The 19,459-nt window shown below is 41.7% G+C and overlaps 1 protein-coding gene across 1 annotated transcript; it reads right to left on the reverse strand.

Moving 5' to 3' along the window:
• Positions 1 to 2,185: 2,185 nt before the first annotated feature.
• Positions 2,186 to 11,990, reverse strand: flrt3 (fibronectin leucine rich transmembrane 3). Its single transcript, XM_034184235.1, has 3 exons — positions 11,730 to 11,990; positions 6,352 to 7,057; positions 2,186 to 5,355 (listed from the first exon to the last, which is right to left on the reverse strand). Exon 3 carries the CDS (start codon positions 5,311 to 5,313, stop codon positions 3,361 to 3,363), a length of 1,953 nt encoding a protein of 650 aa, XP_034040126.1. The 5' UTR covers positions 5,314 to 5,355; positions 6,352 to 7,057; positions 11,730 to 11,990; the 3' UTR covers positions 2,186 to 3,360.
• Positions 11,991 to 19,459: the final 7,469 nt, after the last annotated feature.

Raw genomic sequence — 19,459 nt, forward strand, 5'->3', positions numbered from 1 at the left:
GCTTGTTTGTGTCCGTCAGTTTTTTTTTAAATTGGAGGGAAGGATGTTCCTGAAAACATGACCCCGTTTGTCAACTTCCACACAAAACTGACCAGTTTATGACATTGTCTCTGAGGAAAATGCTCTGAGTTGGTTTACGTTCCTGCTTAGGACTCTTATTGTGAAATCTCCCAGTTAAAGAATTGTATGTTTCCTTATTGTAGTTGACCATGAAAGAGGGTCTGTGGTAGAGCTTAGCTTAGCTCTATTTTCTTTGGGCAGAATTGTACTGAAAATGAGCAAAAACGGGAGGGGGAGAAGTGAAATGTCACACAAAAACAAAATCGCTAGTTGTATGGTTGAGTTTGAGTACAGAAAGGATGACGTTGACCAAAAACAAATAATTTGTTGTGCAGATGCATTCTCCTACAAAATCACCCTCATTATTACAGAATGTCATCCTTGCCAGAGATATTAGTTATATGTCTGAAATTTCCTTTATATGTACACATTGCAATACACATTGCAGAAAAAAATTGGTATTGCAATGTTAGTTTTTCCAATATTGTGTAGCCCTAATTTGTAAGCTTTTAGCCCAGTAAATAATTTCAGATACTTTAAAAAGAGAATAACCATCGGTGAATCCTAAATTGATGAACATAATTTTTTTGTTTGGCTCATTCACCCCAAAGAATGCCGTTTTAAATGTAAAGCTTTGCTGCATGCCATTTGTAGTTTTTAATGCTCAACATTATTTTTTTTATTTTTTAAGCTTTTCATTATTTTTGCAGCATCTTTGCTGTATGAGACCCTTTTCTGTTTTTACACGAAGCCAAAATATGGTCATCGAGTATTGCGAAGACTTTGCGTCAGTCAGTCCATCCGTCTGTGCTCAGCATAAATCCAGTCCTATTACTGCCAGGGTGTTCAAATTCACAGAGAACATTCTTGGGACATAGACCTTGGACAGGTTCAAAGATGGCTAACCTTGACCTAGTTTAAGAGGTCAAAAGGTCACATTCTTTCTGCACACTCTTTCACAGATTACATGCTCATAAGGCCGAAGGGTACTTTAGCATTGCGTTCTATATTTTATTGTACCTGTGACTTCTGCACAGTACCGTACACTTTATGCTCTAATAATATAAAACCAGGAATAAGGAATTATAGAAATGAGAGGATTCACGTGGAACCCATTACTTCGGAGTTTTCCCAAAAGTAGTGTATACTTTAGTTCCTAGTAAATGGCATGTATGTTTAATGTACAAGACAGGGTACTGCATATTTAAGGTTTGGCTCACTTGTGTTGCTTTTAGTGGCTCCTCACACTGTAATTAAAGCTTTCAGTGTGTTAAGAGCTTGTGGGAGTGTGCAACACATTTTTTTGTGATACATGCTGACACTTGTACGCGTTTGTAAAATATTATGTCTAGTTCCTGTGTGTAGTGAATAAAGCCTGCAATGCACTGAATTTAGTTTGACTGAATGAGATGTTCTGTCAGCTGCTTTTGCAGAATGCTCCAACACGCATCTGCCTTTACAACTTTTCATGAGGTCTTGCTAAAATGAATGGTAACCATATCATTAAGTTTGTAGCTAGAAGCAGGGTATATACACTCTGCCCTCTGAAGAGACACGCATCCGCAAACGATCTGCCTGCACCACCCTCCATATGGTGGTTCGTCATTAGTTTTCTGTTTCCCTGGTGTATGGTGGGGAGCTCATCAAACCCTAGAGTCCAATCTCTCCACAGCCCTAATTCTACTCTCCTGTGATATTTTTCTGTCTGGCCAATCGGATAAGTCACACATGGTTTCACCACATGAAAGAACAACTGCAGCCTCAAGCAGATGTTGCTGTGCAGATTTCCCGTGGTGCAAAAACCTGGGTTTCCAGCACAGAATCTGATTATTACTAAGTAGTTTACTAAATCTGGGAGACGCCATTTGATGACTTTAAGTTTAGATCCCAGAGTTCACACTTTTGTACAGAATTAAAATTTTCTAGGTTATAATTTTTAATGTTCAAACATTCCAGTTAGTCACCACAGACTGTAAATTAAGATATGAGTGAATAAAAAGAGGCTTCTTGTATTCAGTGTTTACTACGTTCTAGTTGAACAAAGACAAACAGGCAATAGAAGCAATGCACAATGAGACACTGTCTTGAGTGGTGTTAGTTGAATTCAAGATAAGAAAAAGCAACATTGGTTTTGCCCACTTTTATTTTGTAATATGACCAATATTTTTCATATTCAAGTGTGTATGAAAAAAGTCACTGGTTTCTTAAAAAGCTAAATACAATAAGCATTGGATCAAGGCACATACAAGACTGGCCAAAGGGCATATAATGCACTTTGGTTTTCAATTGTAAAGAACAGTTAATTTTAAATCGTGGCAACATAAACGTCTGTTCATTTGGAAAATAATACAAAATAATACTCATAACGAGGAGCTGCTGACATTGCTGTGGTATTCTAATGCAAGCCACCAGTTTTATACTTTGTTTTTGGGAGGGGGGCTTGGTGACTACAGTGACGTGTGGTACATAGTACTAAAGAATGCCGCCATTGTCGTTTGGCCATTGTTGCCCATACAAGTGGGGATGGTGCTAGTGTGGGGAGTCCTCTGTCAGCCTGTCCACTCTAATTGTTTTGAGGAGCAGAGGGCTCCTTAAGGTCTGTGTGCTTTATCTCACTCTGTGCTGGAGCCTACAATCCCATCAGAAACAGATGAACCCTGTTTGGGTTACTTTGTTGTGTTTCTAATGCTTACGAACAGAAAAAAAGAAAGAAATTACACACTGACTGAACAAGGCAGGGGAATAAAGCATGGCCCCTCATCTTTTAGTTCCTGTAATCTGTCTCTAGTAGAGACAGCTGATAGTTGCTCATTCTTTGAGGGCAACATGCCTGCTTTTCTTATCATGTGTGTCTTAGTTTACATCATGTCATTTTTTTGCTTTTTACTTTTTCAGACAGCCACAAAGTTAAAAGAATGACCTGTGCTTATACTACAAGGTTTTCTAAAGTCTGATTGTTCAACACAGCAATGAAAACCCACTTTTCACAGTTGACAAGTCATCATATCTCAGTAGAACACAGAGTTTAGTTTAGTTGGTCGATAACCTTAAGCAAAGGAAATACAGTACAAATTACTACAAATCCCTAAAATATAGAATTGCAACTAGTTACGAAACCCACTGATGGTTCAGTGATGGCCTGTAACCAAAAACGTTCTTCCTCTTCATAAAGTCATTAAATATAAATTATATGGCAAATGTACAGAACATTGCTTCCTTAGTCTCATAGATCCAGTGTTTTGTAAAACGCTTGCCACTCTGTTTGAGAAACCCAGTCATCAGAAAGGTCCATATGTAATATCATGAATGAGAATGGTCTGAATCTGGTATTCCACTGTCTCTGTAGCTCCTGTTGTTAATATTGTTCTCGCTATGTGGGCTTTTGTATAAGCTCAGACCATTAGGTGGAAAAATTGTGTGTATCACAAACTCCTCCTTGGACACAGGCAAGTGATTTATTGGTATCATTTGAAAAGAAGTCTCTCGTATTTCTAAGATGGAGTTGTCCTTTTTGGTGCCAGCCTCAGCGTAGTCGTCTTTTCTCCGACGACCTTTGTTGTAGGTGCAGTTCCTGGAAAAAAGTGAACCATTCCTGTGGACGTACCAGCACACCAGCGCCAACATGATAATTGCCAAAAGAGCCACAGCTCCTCCAATGATGGCAGCCAATGGCAAATTGGAATTTTTGTAAGGTTCTTTTTCTTGCTCTCTATTTAAAGTTGTAGTTGGGTTGTATGATTTGTGAGGACCGGTTTCTGTCTCGATACAAACAGGTGTCTCATCTGAAAGGTAAATGTTGCTGGTCTCCATGGGAACCATGCATATCCTGTAGGAAGACTCTGGCTCCAGTGCAGTCAGCAGGTACTCCGTCCTCTCGCCCTGCACAATGGTCTCAGTGATTGAGCCAAAGGCAGGGCTGTGGCCCAGCTTTAGCCAGCTGAGTCGCAGGGCAGTCATGCGTTGTGACAGCCTCCATGATATGTGTATTGTATCTGCACTACTCGACTTCACACTGATGGTTATAATCTTTCTGCCTGATGAAGTGGTAGTGCTGTGGTAATTCTTGCCAAAGTCAGGCCCTTTAACTACAGGTCTTTTCGTAACAAATGAGGGCCACTGAGGCTGTGAGGGCCGGTATGTGTTGGAGACCGTGCTTGTCTCAAAAGTGGGGCTGAATTCTGAATCTGTGCAGTCAAACATATCTGTCGTCAAGTCTTTAATTGCCATACCTTTAACCTTGTCAGGTCCCTGGCACATTAAGCCACGTACATTCACTTTAGATGGTAAGGACCGCAGCCAGTCACGCACCCATTTCATCCTACAAGTGCACTGCCAGGGATTGTTGCGTAGCAGGAGCTGTGTAAGATTGTCCAGATCTTCAAAGACACCCTGTGGGAGGCTGCTCAAGTTGTTACCAGACAGGTCCAGGCGATACAGCTGCCTGAGGAAGGCAAAAGCCCCAGGCGGAACTCGATTAATGTGATTATCTTGTAGCTGTAGCTTCTCCAAACTGGTGCCTGGCAGGTTGGCTGGTGGCGATGTCAGTGAGTTCCTCACTAGTGAGAGTTCAGTCAGGTTGATCAGGTTGATGAAAGCCATTTCCCCAATTCCATAGTTGTTGAGCAGATTACCATCCAGGACTAGTCGCTTGAGGTTGATGAGATCTTGCAGCGACTGCTCTGAAATGGAGGAGATTCGGTTGTCATCAAAGCGTAGCTCCTCAATGCTCATGGGTAGACCTAATGGGATGGTACTTAGGTGGTTCCTCGAGAGAAAAAGCAGTCTGAGGTGATTACTGTCCCTGAAGGCCCCCTCCTCTATGCTGACTGCTGATACAGAGTTATCGTCCAGGTGCAGTTCTTCAATATATGGAATCTGGGCTAAGGAGGCATGGGTGATCATCCGAATGTTGTTCTCCTGAAGGTGGAGCTCTTTAACCCCAAGAGGAAGGTTAGTAGGAAATTCATCCAGATTATTACAATAAAGGTAGATCTTTTCAACATTTGAGAGCCTGCGGAGCTCTGTAGGAATTCCTGAACTCTTAATGTGATTGTTTTGCAGAAAGAGCACTGTAGCATCCTGGGGCAGCCCGGTAGGAATGGAAGTCAAGCCACGGTCATTACAGTAGATGAAAGTCCCGTCACAGCGACAGGCTGAGGGACATGAGGCAGAGGTCACCAGAGGGTTAGCAAGGCCCAGCAGAAGCCCAACCCTGATGAGGAAAAGAATAAAGGCCTTGCACAGACGCACCATCTTGAAGTTGTGTTGTCTGGCGGTCGAATCACTGAAGAGCTCCTGAAGGGAAGATAGAAGGGTATGTTTAATGCACAGAAGCTTTAAAGGAGAGCCAAATTCACGTTACCATAATTGCTTGGTGTTTGAAATGCTGTGTAAAGCACTTTGAGGATTAAGTAACTGCTAAAAGAGTTTGAATTTCTCCTATTAAAGAGATATCAATTGAACATTAGGGATGGTAGAGAGGTTACGTTAAAACCTATCGTATTCATATTTGCAGTACTATAATATGAAGAGAATACCATTTTTCTAAAAGGTAGTCTGGGCTGCTAAGTAGACTATTTTAATTTCTTTATTTTATGATTTTAAAAATGCTTCAAAATCTGAGCTCTGTGAATTTGTTCTCTGTGCTTCCATTTTAGCTGTGACTTTTGAAACGTAATCATATTTTTGAGTTGTTTTACATGATTCTGTGTCTCAAGGCCACTTTTCATCACGACGGACCATCATGGTGAACAGAGTGGGCCTTTGTTGATGAACTGTTGTGGAATCAAAATACTCTTTAAATCCTGTTGGCCCATTACCCAGCCTTTCACTATTCAAATTCTATATTACAAATGGGCTCTTACTAGCTGGAGAAAAAAGCTCTCTCCTTCAACAAAACAAGGTAGCTATAATTATCTAATGGATTAGTAGCAAAAAAGGATAAAGGATTCTGTGTAATCTAGTTAATATCCCGTTAGAAAGCTCATTTTTGTCAGTTCAGCTATGATTTTCTGATAATTTAAGTAAAACTGCAAATCTGACAGTTGTTCAGATTAGGGTCAATATCTTTGAAACTGGCTAAATTATGGTGCAAAGCAGAAGGTGCTAACTGGTTGCCTGGCTCTTCTTTTCCCTCCCTGTCACCGCATAGTTCCATTTGAATTAGGCTAATGCTGATTTACTGCTTTAATTATGTGTTCCTGGTGTGACCCCTCTTCCTGTGTGTCTCATTAGAAATTGTGGTTTGGTCAGTGAAGTGGAAAGAAGCAAAGCCATTTATATTTGTCATACCTGATTTGTAAGATGCGGTAAATCCCCCTACAGCCACCAGAAATCCAATCAAGAGTTCCTCTTGAATTTACTACTGCACTTCTGAGAGGAAAAGTTTGACAGAGGGGTTTTCGGTGATATCCTGGCCTGGTCAGTGTTTGCTGAGCTGATCCTTGTTTGGACGATGACCTCCTCTGTGTTGTTAGGGTCTCACACGTTTCAATGCCTTTACCATGGCAAATAAGCCTGTAGAAAAAAGCATCCCCTCTCACCAGCAATGCGTATGCTCTCAGGTAATATTAAAATCCTAATTGGCGTTGAATTCGTTGCGCTCAGTGGCCATAATATCAGATTAGATTTTTTGGTGTTGTATAGTGATCCTCTTGTAGAATGGGCTGAGTTAAAGGCTCATTTCTGCACTCAAGCCTAGCAGGCATAATGAGTCGACACAAAGCTGGTCTGAGCCACACCAAGCCGCTGTGCAACAGGCTCAGTCCAGGCAAGTTCTCTTGTGTACTCCAGGTCCTCAGGTAACCCAGAATCCTCTGCTGCCTGCTCAAGCCTGTTTACACATAAATCCAGGGCTCTGGACAGTCTTTGTAAAGCAGATAACCAGTGTTCGCCTTTCCTCCAAGGATCAAAACAGCAAAAGGTGCTTATCCATCTGAACTCATCCCCACACGTCTGGAACTGGACTTGTGCTGTTCCGTCCGCACACAGTGATGCTCTAGAAAAAAAAAAAACAAAGAGAGGAACAAATGTCTTTAGTGTCTGAACTTAGATCTTTAGATAGCTTAGAGCAAACATACCTGTTGTTGTTGGCCATGATTGACCCTGTTGCCTTTTTTCAGTTCGTTAATACATAACATTTTTGTAATGACGTTGACCCAAATACGAAGACTGTGGGTGGTGCTTGAATGTCCTCTTCCACCCTGGTCAAGCTGCCCTTTTGCTCTTTCACAACAGAACAAGTACATCAATTGTTGGAAGGGAAAATGCAGTCTGTGCAAATTTTCAGATAATTGCACTTTTGCAGATGAGAGATAGCCCCCCCAAAAAAGGTCAGTACTTGCTGATTTACTCAGGCTTTTAAACACTGTCTTCAAACATTAGCTGCACGTGAATTTTGCGTGTGGAAGAGGGAGGCTGTTCTCTTCGTGTAGCCCCCCCATCACTCCCAGCTCCTATCTTTGACTCCTGAACCTCACTCCCCCACCCACCCACCCCCACTGCTTCATTACCTGCTATGAATGCCGCTTCTATTTGCAAAAATAGAAGTTTCCTTTGCAAAGAAAATGTTGTTTCCCCTGAAAACACAATAGCATTGTGTCCTTACATTTAGTCGTCCATGTGACCCGCTGGCAGCCGCTGTGCGCTGAAAAATGTTAAGCTAAATTAGGAGCAAGGAGCCCAGCCAGTTAACAGTTGTAGCTTATGACAAGGAGAACATTGGGCAGTTGGGAAGCTTGTCACTTGATTACAACTCCTGAGATGCTGTATGATAATCACCCCAACTGCTAACACCACCCTCATCCTACTGTTCAGTCTAAACGCCTTCAGTCTCGTATAGCATTAGCAGTAGATTGCAAGCCGGTGGGAATAACACACCAGCTGTGACCTCTTCTAAAATCAGAAATAAAAGGGACAGGGGGGTAAAAATGGTAGAAATTCCATAATGGTCTTTTAGAAATGCAGGGTGATAAAGGGATGTGTGGTATCTGGTGGATTGAACTTTTTTTTTATTTAAAACCTCAAATCATTTTAATATTAAGTAGGCCTTTTCACCTCATTTTACGAAGCACTCCAGCATCTGAACATTCCTAACGATGAATGATTTGAAGCTTCATCTTCTTAGCATCACAAAAAAAAAATTGCTTCCTTTTCTGTCGCAGTGAGAGAACACAGTGAGAGATGCGTGTCTGCCCTCAGATTAGTGGTGTTTTTGGATTAATTAATTTATTTATTTTTGCATAAATACGCTTACACAGTTTATGTCTACTAATGGTAAAACAGCAACATGGCAAGCCAGTGCTGAGATGAGAGAATCTGAACATATTGAATAAAAAAGGGGGTTGTTCATTTCAAAACATTTGTGTGAGTATAATCCTAAATAGAATGAATCATAGGCTTCAGTGGATATGAAGAGAGAGGCCTTTCCTCAACGATGTACATCATGCTTTCTTTTTTTAATAAATCATAGGCTAGTATGCTTGGTTGCTTTTTATTATTTTCTTCTTCTAAACTCATCGGATTTCAGTAGAGCGGCCCCTCTATTATTTGTTACGAGGCAAACATGTAGACCTTGCAGCCTCGACGGGGTAGGGGGTAGAGGTATTAAAACATTTTATTCATACACATAAAAAAAAAATCTATACTCCATAGTCTACTTTGCAAGCTTTTCCCACTGCATCAGTAATAACATGCACACCTGCAAATGTACATTTATGTACCCAATATTTTAGCGCATTGTGAGAGCGACGGCGTAAAACATTATCGTGATTGATGTTTTTCTCCATCATTGGAACAGGCCGACAGGAGATTCCTGTAGCAGTCAAAACAGCTTCTGCTTCATTTAATTTGAACTGGCAAAGTTAAATTGAGCATCCTGGTAAAAGTATGCGAGTGTGCACACAGTTAGTTACCTTTCAGTGGAGAGCATAGGAGGCTCCCACAAAGATGGACACTGATAGCCATTGTGAGCTCAACACGCATAAATGCACATTCGCCTCAATAACAGAGTACAATGCCCCGTGCCCTCCAGTCATACAACGCTCAAGAAAAGCTTGGGGAAAACTTAAATAGAAATAATTTCATGCCTGTCAAAAGCACTGTGGAGTGTAATGATGTTTAGTTCAATAAAATACAGAATAATTTTACATGGGCTGCATTTAGAGCAGACAGAGTTGTAGAAGTCCTAATGGCTGAGTGTTAAATTATTCATGAGCCCTGAAATTAATTTTGAACCACAGTGCACTTCTCCAGTGGGAAATCAATGTTGTTTGTATCTGCTGATGATTATTCATTCGAATTCACAGTGTAGATTTGAATTATGATTGCACACAATGCAGTTATTGAGGGCAATAAATTTCCAATTCTAGTTTTTTGCATCCAGCTATTATCAGGAGGTCGATAATTGGAGGAGTGACAGGCACACATATCCAAAAAAAGAAAGGATAGAAAACCTTCGAGATTTTTTTGTTTTTGTTTTTGCAAAGAACTGGTCTTATTTAGTTAATTTAGTTTTTACTTTTTCTATTTGTAAATTTAGAAAGCTGAGCATTGAATCACAAGTAGCATGAAGGCTCTGCATTTTGGTTAGCCTTGATTTGACTCTTTCACTTTGTGGTTCTGTATGAAATTAGTGTTCCACAAAACCATTTTATGCACATTTGATTGCATTGTACAATGTGGTCCTGAAACACAACGCAGCACTCATCACCTCATCAGAATTCACAGGAACATGAAGCACATTTGAGCCAAACAGAAGATGTTGAAAAATCTGTGGCACATTTCACTGCAAACCCCCCCCCCCCCCCCCCCCCAACCCCCTCCTCCTCCCTCCCAGATTCGATAGTGACCTCCCAGTGATCTCTTTAGGTGTGCTGGACAGATGACACCGTTACTGGCCCATTAAGGGCGTAGAGAGGCCCGGGACACCCGGGGGCCTTTTTTGTAACCGACTGAAAGGAGAGATCTGGAGCAGCTGCAATGTTTTTTCCCCCACATGGGGGTGGTAGGGACTGCGAGATGAGACGTGTATGTGGTTGCCTGTGACAAGCAAACATCAAGACACTGAATTCTCATGTTAAGCTGCTCACAGCAGCACATCTCAGCACAGGCCAGGCTCCTACAAGCCAAGGATTTGTTAAGCGCCCTCCCCTGCTCCTCTGCAGCCTTTCCTGACTTAAAAAGCTTTTTCTGACCCATTCTTTGCAGTAATGCTCATGCATTTTGTTTGTACTCTGTGTATGTGCACGTGTGATTTTCTGGCTTGGTAAAATGATAAAGGACACTGCTGAGTGCTTAAATGAATTATGAAATGAGCAGCATCTCGTCTGCTTATGATGGTTGCTATGCATCCATTCATACTGAATTTAGAACTGTATTGACCTCGTTATGTTTTTTTAATCTGAATTCCCAGTGAAAGCAAATGACTGGGGAATCTCGCCTGAGGCAATCATCAGTGCAGACAACTGGGCCTGTCCTCATGTCCACCATGTTAACAGGCTATTTATTGCTTTGTCTCCAAAGCATACACTATTGCTTGACAAATTGAGTTAATTTACTGAAATCACCCCCTCCCCTCCAATTATGATTGAGTTTTCCCCTTAAATTGGATTGACATGACACCAGAATGGCAGATTTATTGCATGAATCTGTCAGCATTGTGTGGAAGAGGCTGCAGCCAGCCGGAAAAAAAGTAAAGCTTTATTTTTGGAGCCTTTTGAGTGCAAAGAAATGTCATGATGCATTCATAATGTATGATTCCCCCCCCCCCCCCCCAACACTTAAATGAGACGCTGCTTCTATGCGAACTGGTGCGTAATTTGGATTTTCTGTCTCCTCTCACTGTGCACCATCATGATTGCGCACAGCCTTTTAAATTATTTGTATTTGAAAGGAGTTGTGCCTTAATATGTGCATTAAGGCTCATAGTTAAACACACACACACACACACACACACACACACACACACACACACACACACACACACACACACACACACACACACACACACACACACACACACACACACACACACACGGTTTCAGCGGGGCACAGATAACGCACTCGTCCGAGCCGCTGGAGACGCATTTGGTGAGACTTGGTGCAGCAGCTGCTCCTTGACATCCAGCTCTGCTGCTGCAGCCTCAGACACACACCGGGGCGCGCCACCGACGCACGGTCCGCGCATCCACTCCACTCTTTGCACTCTTTCCCTCCCCAAAATGCTAATGTTCCTGTTGCTCTTTTGAGGCTTTTGTGTGTGTGTGTTTTTAACCGAGAGGCAGAGAACGGATGCGAGCACAAATTCAGCAGTTTGCGAGGAGAAATGATCCGCACAGGAGGAGGGCGAAAAAAGCGAGTTTGCTGTCAGATGGACAAGCAGCAGAGTTGCAGCCATGAGAGTGAAAGGCAAATTCTTTTTTTCCTCCCCTTCTGGAAAGATTAGAATGAGCGCTCAAAGAAGTCAGAATTTTGTGATTACAGTGATGTTACTAAATGTGCGATCCGAGCGTCCAGAACGCGTCCCACAGATTGGGGGGGGGGGGAAAAAAAAAAAAAAACGAGGATTGGTCACAAGACGCTGCTAAGAATATAGAGTCCATAAAATTTTCTTTTAAAAGAAGGAAAAAAATCATTCCCATCATAATTATGCCACCAAAAAATGTACTTACCACAAAATGCAAAAGTATCCTTTTAATCAGGAGACCACAAATTGGGGAAAAATATTAATAATCCATTGCAGGCTGTGAGGATTAGAAGTGAGATCCAAGGGTGGGAAGAAAAAAAAAAGCTCCTCAGTGACAGTAGCAGTTTGTGTGTAGCAGCTCTGGTCTGTTTACTGGAGCCCCTCCACACACACGCAGACACACATGCACACTGTGCAGGCTGTGTGATGATGTGGACGCACGACTGGATCTCAACACAAATGTGGAGTTGTGTTTGCCTCGAGCTTTGCTTCAATAGAGCGCTGATGTCATCTGGAGGAGGGATCTCTCTCTCTCTCTCTCTCTCTCTCTCTCTCTCTCTCTCTCTCTCTCTCTCTCTCTCTCTCTCTCTGTTGTGCAGTGTTGGATCTAAACACTAGGTGGCGTGAAAGAAAGGAGATGCACAGTGACAACCTTGTCAATGTGGACTGTTGATGTCAAAAGCAGTTCTTTCAGGGAGACTGAGGGTAAAATTGTGTCTGCCTCCTATTGAAAGCATATATGTATTCTAAGCCCTTCTTATTCCAGTTAAGGCTGGAGCATATCCCAGCGGTCATTTGGTGAGAGATGGGGTATGCCCTGGACAGGCCAACATTTGCAGGGCTGACACACATTCAATCAATCAATCAATCAATCAACTTTTTTCTTATATAGCGCCAAATCACAACAAACAGGCATCATTCACACTCTCACACCCACACACAACTTCGATTCGCCAGTTCACCTAAATGGCATGTCTTTGGAAGAGGGCAGCGGCCAAAGCAAACATGGGAACAACATGCAAACCCCACAGAGAAAGGACCAGGTTGGACTCAAACCTGGAACCTTCTCACTGTGAGGCAACAGTGCTATGCTAACAATTAAGACACCGTGTGTGTGTTTACACACACACACACACACACACACACACACACACACACACACACACACACACACACACACACACACACACACACACACACACACAGACAACTGGAAAAGGCCAAAGGGAAGCCCACATTTTATCTGACCGTTCCAGGTTGATTGCTACTTTTTGGGGGTGGGAATGGATAGGTGGTCTGCCTTGGTTGTTGCCATCCAGGATCTGATGCTGTCAAGTAGTTTGGATGTGGTGATGCATGATACCAAAGCATACTGCCAGACTTGACTTGACTGCTGTAATATTTTTGTTCATTATTGATTGATTTAAATTAAATCCCAAAGTTAGATGTGTTCCTGAAATATGCAATAAAGTTTAGGTTGTATTTAATCAACTTTGAAAATTCATTTTATAATTGCAGGATCCTTGGAAACTGTCTTTGTGTTGGTTATTTGTGTTAATGAGCAATTGAACAGGTGTACCTAATAATGTGGCCGGTCTCACACACACACACACACACACACACACACACACACACACACACACACACACACACACACACACACACACACACACACACACACACACACACTCTCCCTCTTTCTTTCTCTCTCTGTCTCTCTCTCTGTCTGTGTGTATGAGAGAGAGAGACAGACTATTGGCTGTGAAAAATACAATTACACCTGGGGGTCTAAAATCATAATCCACTTCAAAATAGTCTGCTTTTGACTGTACACACTTCTCCCAGCAGTTCTGCCATTGATGGAAGCATTTCTGGAAGACCTCATTTGGAATGGTGTCCAGCTGTGCCGTCGTATTCCACATGATGTCTTCTCGCTACTCAAATTGTAAAGGAATCAAACAGGTGTACCTAATAAAGTGGCCGGTGAGAGAGTGCATATGTGTGTGTGTGTGTGCATATATATAAAATATGTAAATGGTGCATCCAAGAAAAATACAATTACTCACCTGAAGTCTGAAATGGTAATCCACTTTGAAGTTTTTGTTGGGAATGCACACGTTTCTCACAGCAGTTCTGCCCTTGTTTGAAGCATTTTTGGAAGGCCTCTTTTGGAATAGTGTTGAGCTGAGCAATCGTGTTCCACTTGATGTCTTCTCGCCTCTCAAATTGAGTCCCTTTAAGTGTCAAAAATCAGAGGCAGCAATGTCAGGAGAGTAGGGAGCCTGACGAATCACAGGAGTGTTATGTTTGGCCAGGAAAGCCTAAATCAGCTGAGCAAAATGGGCGGTGCATTTTCATGATACAGCCGCCGCCAACCTTTCGCCACCCACAAATGCTGTCGTTTGCGGTGCACAGCATCAAAAAGATGACATATGACTTCCCCATAATACTCTAATTTTGCTTCTGCTGCTTATTCATGATGCATCACTCCATGGGAGTCACAGAAAATGGTCAATGATTCTGACATTGCTGCACATCTGCCATGCTTCCTTTGGCCTTAGTGATGTCAGATGTTTCCATTGCGATGACTGAAATTTTGTTTCCGAGTCGTACCTGTAAAACCCATGTCTCATTAGCAGTGATGACTGTGTTCAGGAAGTCGCGTTGCTGTTTTCACATTCCAGCATGTCCTGTGAGACTTCAAGCATAGTTGCTTCTGCTCCTCTTTTACCAGCTTTGGCACGAATTTTGCTGACACTCTCTGCATGCCCAAATCTTAATGGAATTTCCTGAACCTGTGCTTATTCCCACCTCATCCGCAAGTGCCGCAAGTTCTTGGATTGTGACACAAATGGTAAATGGACTGCATTTATATAGTGCTTTTCCATCTGCATCAGAAGCTCAAAGCGCTTTACAATAATGCCTCACATTCACCCCAACGTCAGGGTTCTGCCATGCAAGGCGCTCACTACACACCTGGAGCAATAGGAAATTAAAGACCTTGTCCAAGAGCCCTTAGTGATTTTCCAGTCAGACTGGGATTTGAACCAAGGATCTTCTGGTCTCAAGCCCAACACCTTAACCACTAGACCATCACCTCCCCAAATGTCAACCTTAACCATAGTCTGTATTCTGTCAATTATTTGGTCATTTTGGCTTGAGGATGGTCTAGTGGAACATGCTTCTCTCCACTGGGGTGCTCCCATTTTTGAAGCTACCATAACACTCTTTTATTTGAATTATTCTCATGGCATCATCTCCTCAGGAAAAGTGCTCACTAACACAGATTTAGACAAATTTGTGAAAAATATTTGAGCAAAATAGGTCTTTTGTGTATATAGAAAATATTTTAGATCTTTGAGATCAGCTCATGAAAAGTGGGAGCAAAAACTGGTGTTGCATTTATATTTTTGCTCAGTGTATATAGTATTTTCCAGAGTATCGGTATCTTTAGTTTGAGAGGTCTTGCGACTTGTAGTCTGGTGTGACTTATATTTGGAAAAACATCACCATTCACGACCACAAATTTTCTTTAGACTTGAAATGAGAAACACACCATGAAACTGCCTTTTCATTTTAATAAGTGAGAGAGATGGATACTTGCTAACAGGGCTTGATTACTTTCAGCACGCATTTAAAACCGAGTCGGGCCACACCTAAAGCATTCTTAAAATGAGCGATCGTCCTGGCCCATTTTGTGCTTTTCCTCATGTCGGCTGCAGTTAAAATACAGTTAGCAGTTATGCTCACTTCAAGCAAATAAATATGAATAATTGTCTTTGTCAAATAGCAAAGGGTGCCTAATGACAGTCAAGAACAGACATTCATGTCTGTGTGTGCGGTGGGTTGTTACAGTGCAAACAAATTGATTTTTTTTGTGTGGGTGTGTGTGGCACATTGTTGCAGTGCAAACGAATAGACATATGTGTGTGTGTGTGTGTGTGTGTGTGTGTGTGCGCGCGCGCGCGCGTGTGCGCTGTTACGGCGCAAACAAAAAGACGTTCTTTTCCACAGCAGAGTAACAACGTGAACAGGAAACAGATAAATGCGCTGTGAGCTGATTTAAAATTGAACTTAAAAATTGATGCACAAGAGGTCAGTGCTGTGCTCAAAAGACTGTTTGATAATCCACAGGTAAAAAAGGAAGAGGAAAAGTCCAGAACAGCTGACTGAGCTCTGGAAAGAAACTCAAACAAAACAGTCTGTTGTGTGATCAGAAAATGTGGTCCTTGCGGGTTCGTAGCTGAGAAGATCCATGAAAGGAGCCCATCCAGAGGGATAAGCTACCCACAAGGCTGGCTGATGGTCTGTGTCTGAGAGAGGGGGAGGTGACAGGGAAACTGCTCCCTCAGGAACAGTGTGGGCTCACTCAAAGTTACAGTGTGAGTTCAATTTATAACTGTATAGGCTGCTTTGGCGCTTTGATCGCTTTCCCATCTTTATTATGAAATAATGCTGAATTTATGTGGAAACGATTCAATCAATCAATCAATTTTTTTTTATATAGCGCCAAATCACAACAAACAGTTGCCCCAAGGCGCCTTATATTGTAAGGCAAGGCCATACAATAATTATGTAAAACCCCAACGGTCAAAACGACCCCCTGTGAGAAAGCACTTGGCTACAGTGGGAAGGAAAAACTCCCTTTTAACAGGAAGAAACCTCCAGCAGAACCAGGCTCAGGGAGGGGCAGTCTTCTGCTGGGACTGGTTGGGGCTGAGGGAGAAAACCAGGAAAAAGACATGCTGTGGAGGGGAGCAGAGATCGATCACTAATGATTAAATGCAGAGTGGTGCATACAGAGCAAAAAGAGAAAGAAACAGTGCATCATGGGAACCCCCCAGCAGTCTACGTCTATAGCAGCATAACTAAGGGATGGTTCAGGGTCACCTGATCCAGCCCTAACTATAAGCTTTAGCAAAAAGGAAAGTTTTAAGCCTAATCTTAAAAGTAGAGAGGGTGTCTGTCTCCCTGATCTGAATTGGGAGCTGGTTCCACAGGAGAGGAGCCTGAAAGCTGAAGGCTCTGCCTCCCATTCTACTCCTACAAACCCTAGGAACCAGAAGTAAGCCTGCAGTCTGAGAGCAAAGCGCTCTATTGGGGTGATATGGTACTGCGAGGTCCCTAAGATAAGATGGGACCTGATTATTCAAAACCTTATAAGTAAGAAGAAGAATTTTAAATTCTATTCTAGAATTAACAGGAAGCCAATGAAGAGAGGCCAATATGGGTGAGATATGCTCTCTCCTTCTAGTCCCCGTTAGTACTCTAGCTGCAGCATTTTGAATTAACTGAAGGCTTTTTAGGGAACTTTTAGGACAACCTGATAATAATGAATTACAATAGTCCAGCCTAGAGGAAATAAATGCATGAATTAGTTTTTCAGCATCACTCTGAGACAAGACCTTTCTAATTTTAGAGATATTGCGTAAATGCAAAAAAGCAGTCCTACATATTTGTTTAATATGCGCTTTGAATGACATATCCTGATCAAAAATGACTCCAAGATTTCTCACAGTATTACTAGAGGTCAGGGTAATGCCATCCAGAGTAAGGATCTGGTTAGACACCATGTTTCTAAGATTTGTGGGGCCAAGTACAATAACTTCAGTTTTATCTGAGTTTAAAAGCAGGAAATTAGAGGTCATCCATGTCTTTATGTCTGTAAGACAATCCTGCAGTTTAGCTAATTGGTGTGTGTCCTCTGGCTTCATGGATAGATAAAGCTGGGTATCATCTGCGTAACAATGAAAATTTAAGCAATACCGTCTAATAATACTGCCTAAGGGAAGCATGTATAAAGTGAATAAAATTGGTCCTAGCACAGAACCTTGCGGAACTCCATAATTAACTTTAGTCTGTGAAGAAGATTCCCCATTTACATGAACAAATTGTAATCTATTAGACAAATATGATTCAAACCACCGCAGCGCAGTGCCTTTAATACCTATGGCATGCTCTAATCTCTGTAATAAAATTTTATGGTCAACAGTATCAAAAGCAGCACTGAGGTCTAACAGAACAAGCACAGAGATGAGTACACTGTCCGAGACCATAAGAAGATCATTTGTAACCTTCACTAATGCTGTTTCTGTACTATGATGAATTCTAAAGCCTGACTGAAACTCTTCAAATAGACCATTCCTCTGCAGATGATCAGTTAGCTGTTTTACAACTACCCTTTCAAGAATTTTTGAGAGAAAAGGAAGGTTGGAGATTGGCCTATAATTAGCTAAGATAGCTGGGTCAAGTGATGGCTTTTTAAGTAATGGTTTAATTACTGCCACCTTAAAAGCCTGTGGTACATAGCCAACTAACAAAGATAGATTGATCATATTTAAGATCGAAGCATTAAATAATGGTAGGGCTTCCTTGAGCAGCCTGGTAGGAATGGGGTCTAATAAACATGTTGATGGTTTGGATGAAGTAACTAATGAAAATAACTCAGACAGAACAATCGGAGAGAAAGAGTCTAACCAAATACCGGCATCACTGAAAGCAGCCAAAGATAATGTCTTTGGGATGGTTATGAGTAATTTTTCTCTAATAGTTAAAATTTTGTTAGCAAAGAAAGTCATGAAGTCATTACTAGTTAAAGTTAATGGAATACTCAGCTCAATAGAGCTCTGACTCTTTGTCAGCCTGGCTACAGTGCTGAAAAGAAACCTGGGGTTGTTCTTATTTTCTTCAATTAGTGATGAGTAGAAAGATGTCCTAGCTTTACGGAGGGCTTTTTTATAGAGCAACAGACTCTTTTTCCAGGCTAAGTGAAGATCTTCTAAATTAGTGAGACGCCATTTCCTCTCCAACTTACGGGTTATCTGCTTTAAGCTACGAGTTTGTGAGTTATACCACGGAGTCAGGCACTTCTGATTTAAAGCTCTCTTTTTCAGAGGAGCTACAGCATCCAAAGTTGTCTTCAATGAGGATGTAAAACTATTGACGAGATACTCTATCTCACTTAGAGAGTTTAGGTAGCTACTCTGCACTGTGTTATTATATGGCATTAGAGAACATAAAGAAGGAATCATATCCTTAAACCTAGTTACAGCGCTTTCTGAAAGACTTCTAGTGTAATGAAACTTATTCCCCACTGCTGGGTAGTCCATCAGAGTAAATGTAAATGTTATTAAGAAATGATCAGACAGAAGGGCGTTTTCAGGGAATACTGTTAAGTCTTCTATTTCCATACCATAAGTCAGAACAAGATCTAAGATATGATTAAAGTGGTGGGTGGACTCATTTACATTTTGAGCAAAGCCAATAGAGTCTAATAATAGATTAATGCAGTGTTGAGGCTGTCATTCTCAGCATCTGTGTGGATGTTAAAATCGCCCACTATAATTATCTTATCTGAGCTAAGCACTAAGTCAGACAAAAGGTCTGAAAATTCACAGAGAACCTCACAGTAGCGACCAGGTGGACGATAGATAATAACAAATAAAACTGGTTTTTGGGACTTCCAATTTGGATGGACAAGACTAAGAGTCAAGCTTTCAAATGAATTAAAGCTCTGTCTGGGTTTTTGATTAATTAATAAGCTGGAATGGAAGATTGCTGCTAATCCTCCGCCCCGGCCCGTGCTACGAGCATTCTGACAGTTAGTGTGACTCGGGGGTGTTGACTCATTTAAACTAACATATTCATCCTGCTGTAACCAGGTTTCTGTAAGGCAGAATAAATCAATATGTTGATCAATTATATCATTTTCCAACAGGGACTTAGAAGAGAGAGACCTAATGTTTAATAGACCACATTTAACTGTTTTAGTCTGTGGTGCAGTTGAAGGTGCTATATTATTTTTTCTTTTTGAATTTTTATGCTTAAATAGATTTTTGCTGGTTATTGGTGGTCTGGGAGCAGACACCGTCTCTACGGGGATGGGGTAATGAGGGGATGGCAGGGGGAGAGAAGCTGCAGAGAGGTGTGTAAGAC

The sequence above is a fragment of the Thalassophryne amazonica genome, chromosome 13 (assembly GCF_902500255.1).
Source record: "Thalassophryne amazonica chromosome 13, fThaAma1.1, whole genome shotgun sequence".
NCBI lineage: Eukaryota > Metazoa > Chordata > Actinopteri > Batrachoidiformes > Batrachoididae > Thalassophryne > Thalassophryne amazonica.